General features: G+C 38.6%; 1 protein-coding gene across 2 annotated transcripts in view; it reads right to left on the bottom strand.

Moving 5' to 3' along the window:
- Positions 1 to 3,240, bottom strand: part of Luzp2 (leucine zipper protein 2) — a 235,869-nt gene that overhangs the window by 62,107 nt on the left and 170,522 nt on the right. For both annotated transcript variants that reach the window (XM_055607527.1, XM_055607528.1), the window contains exon 8: positions 1,299 to 1,463. In XM_055607527.1, the coding sequence (XP_055463502.1) occupies positions 1,299 to 1,463 (165 nt within the window). The remainder of the gene's footprint in view (positions 1 to 1,298; positions 1,464 to 3,240) is intronic.

The following is a 3,240-nucleotide window of genomic DNA, read 5'->3' as shown; positions in this document are numbered from 1 at the left end:
TTTTTTTTTTAAATAGGATAATATGTTAATATATTATGAGCTTACATAAACTAAATCTCTTATGTTTCCAATCGCAGGTAACAATGCTAAAATAAGAAGAGTAAGAAATACACAAGAATAAAGCTCATTTTATAAGAACACACAATGTTCACGTTTTGCATTCCTATTTCTCAAGTGTCTTTAACCCTTACCTGTACAGGCTTAGATTTCTAAGTCAGGCTGCTGCGCATAACACATCCTCTTAGCGAATTACTAGGGAGGCTGTTCTTTAAGAGCACTGCCTGAAACAAAACTCTTTTCTCTAACAGCTCTTTCAGGCTGTATGCTTTTATTTACACACAGAGCCCAACAACTGGTTTCTTTTCTTTTCTTCTCCTTCTTAACAAATTATTCACTTTGTATCCCAGTTGTAACCCCCTTCCTCATCTCCTCCTGGTTCCACCCTCCGCCCCTCCCCTCCCCATCCCTATCTCCTAGTCCACTGATAGGGGAGGTCCTCCTCCCCTACCATTTGACCCTGGCCTTTTGGGTCTCATCAGGACTGTCTGGATCCTCTTCCTCTGTTGCCTATTTAGAAGCAGAAAGACATACATGGTATATACTCACGTATAAGCAGATATTAACCATATACATATAGGATAAGCATGCTAAAATCAGTAACTGGTTTCTGTAGGGAGGAACCAGCACAGTAAGGAAGCTCCTGAGTTTCTGCTGATAGTCAGGTATTAGGGGACTTGGTGAGAAAATTTACAAAGAAGTTGCTCTGAAAAATGGAGGCACATTAAAATTTCTTTTTTTAAAAAAGTGAATGGAAGCCAACACAGAATGATCTAATTAAAATGCTGTGTTTTGAGGCTTTTTGTGCCAGAATATTTTTACATACTATAAAATGATTCCCATGGGCTAAATGTTATAGTCTTTAATTTTAACACACATGTTTTTATGGGGAATGTTGTTTATGCTTCCAAAGAAGTTCCTACCTGTGTTGCTTATGAGAATGTGCTACAAGTACATTTACAAGTATTTTAAAAAATTATTTAAAATTCATTGTTTTTCTGCTTTTGTTGTTGTAAAGCCAACAAATATAATTTCCTGCTGATGAAACAAGCTCTTCGATAATAAAGCATTGCTTTCTGCCAGACTTCTCTGACTGCAGACCTAGCTACTCTCAGCTGAGAGATGCCAAATCAATTGGTGAGTTTGTTGTCCAACTTGGGTCCAGTGCAGCAAGTAAACTTAGTGTATTTTAAAGATAATACTTTTGTAGCCAGTGCTAGCAACACATGGATGAAAATTACCTTGCTTTTTGTCCTTGTTTCTGGAATCTTGGAAGCAGTTGTCCTGGGTGGATGTAACATCTGTGTTGGATTTGATGAGCTGAGACTCAAAGGAGGAGGCTGTTCACGGAAAACTGATGTCAAGCAGAGTTGTACAGTCTCTTTCATTGCTTTCATCTGTGATTCCTGAAAGAGAAGTAGGGGTTAACATTTTTACCCTCGGTTCTTATTACCATTTCTCACATTTGTTTTAGCCTACACTCACTCTCTACAAATACAAACAGGTTTTCAAATGAAATTGCTTGTCCTGTTCCAATGGGGTGTCAACAGTAGGATCTATATTTGAACATCTGTGCCCAGCTGGTGTCATAGTGAAGGCTGGGGAGCCTAGGATGAGGGAGATAGGCTTTAAGCAGAAATAGCCTGGCCATACTTAGGGCCTGATCTCTCACTCTCTCCTTCCTCCCTCCTCTCCACTTCCTTCATCTTTTTCTGCTACCTGACTGGCTGAGATTTGATCAAGCACACAGAGATAAAGCCACTGCAGCAGAAAACCATTCCTGCTACCATGTATTCCTTCCCAGGATGACTCATGAGTGTTTCAGGTATTGTCATGAGCTATAAATGTGGCCCAATAGATTTGTATACATGATGCCATTCCACATTGCCAAAAGTTTGGATACTCATGGAACTCCTCAAACCATGAGCTAGACTAAACCCTTCTTTCTTCTAGCTACCTTTCACCAGTCATTTGGTTGCATTGATAGGAAAATAACTAATGCAGAAAATGGATACCAAGATATACTTGCTGCTGTAGACAAGACAAGATCATGTTGTCTATAAGCCATTGAAACTGGCTTGCAAGAAGATACAAAACAGTTTGAGGCAAGACAATTTTAGGAAACTAGAAGCAATATTTGGTAGGTGATTCTAGTGGGGCTGTGGAAAACTAGTATTTCAGCATAAATGAGGATATTGAATCTTGGCTCGGGAGACCTCAGACAGAAAGAAGGACAGTGTCAGACATTGGTCAAGAGGTCATAGAAGCTATATACTGGCAAACACTCTGGCTGTATTCTTCTACCACAATGAAATGTACATGTGGATGAATTAAAGAGTAATGAACTAACTAGTTTGATGGAGAACATTTCAAGAGATATCAGGCACTGGAAGGTCTTTAGTGAGATTTATAATAGGTCTCCCAAGCACAAACTGAAGCAGAAGGATGTGACATATAAGTAGTTCAGTGAGAAAATGCATGTGGGTGTGGTTAAAGTGATAGGCATGGGACAGATACCAATAAATTGCATATATTAAAGAGTTTGGCACTGTTAAGGTGAAGCTACTCCTGCTGCATGGGGACAATAGAAAGGTATATTTTGGTTAAGCCCTCACTCTCAGAAGGTTCTATTTGAAATAGAATGCTCAGGCAGGCCACTTCCTGGGCATCTTTTGGATGGTCTTTGGGCTGGAGGGATGGCTCAACAGTTAACAGTGTATACTCTTTTTGTAGAGGGATGGAGCTTTGTTTCCATTAGCTATATACAGGAAGCTCAGAACCATTATAATTCTAGCACCAGGGTATCCAATACCCCTTTCTGGCCTCTGACAGCACTGTAGTTATTTACATATAAAATGCCACCCCACATCATTGAAAAATAAAAATAAGTCTTAAAAGGAAAGATGCTCAATGGCCTTTAGAGTTTTGAACAGTGTCGGGCATGTTAAAGATTCTGTGTTTTCTTCAATGTTGACATGACGGAATGATCAGCATGAGATGGCTATGACTGTATAAGTTTATAAAAGAGAGTTTCAATGCTAAGAACCTGTAGAAAGAAACATTATTTCCTGTATACATCCCTCTCTTTGCTTCCGTACTGCTCACATATATTTAACAAATGAGAGGTTAAAGTATATTTCTTTTTTTTTTTTTTTTTTTTTTTTTTTTTTTTTTTTTTTTTTT

Source organism: Psammomys obesus, unplaced genomic scaffold, assembly GCF_907164565.1.
Source record: "Psammomys obesus unplaced genomic scaffold, mPsaObe1.curated_primary_1811, whole genome shotgun sequence".
Taxonomy (NCBI): domain Eukaryota; kingdom Metazoa; phylum Chordata; class Mammalia; order Rodentia; family Muridae; genus Psammomys; species Psammomys obesus.
The sequence above is the reverse complement of the archived record's forward strand: the minus strand, read 5'-3'. Positions and strand labels throughout refer to the sequence as shown.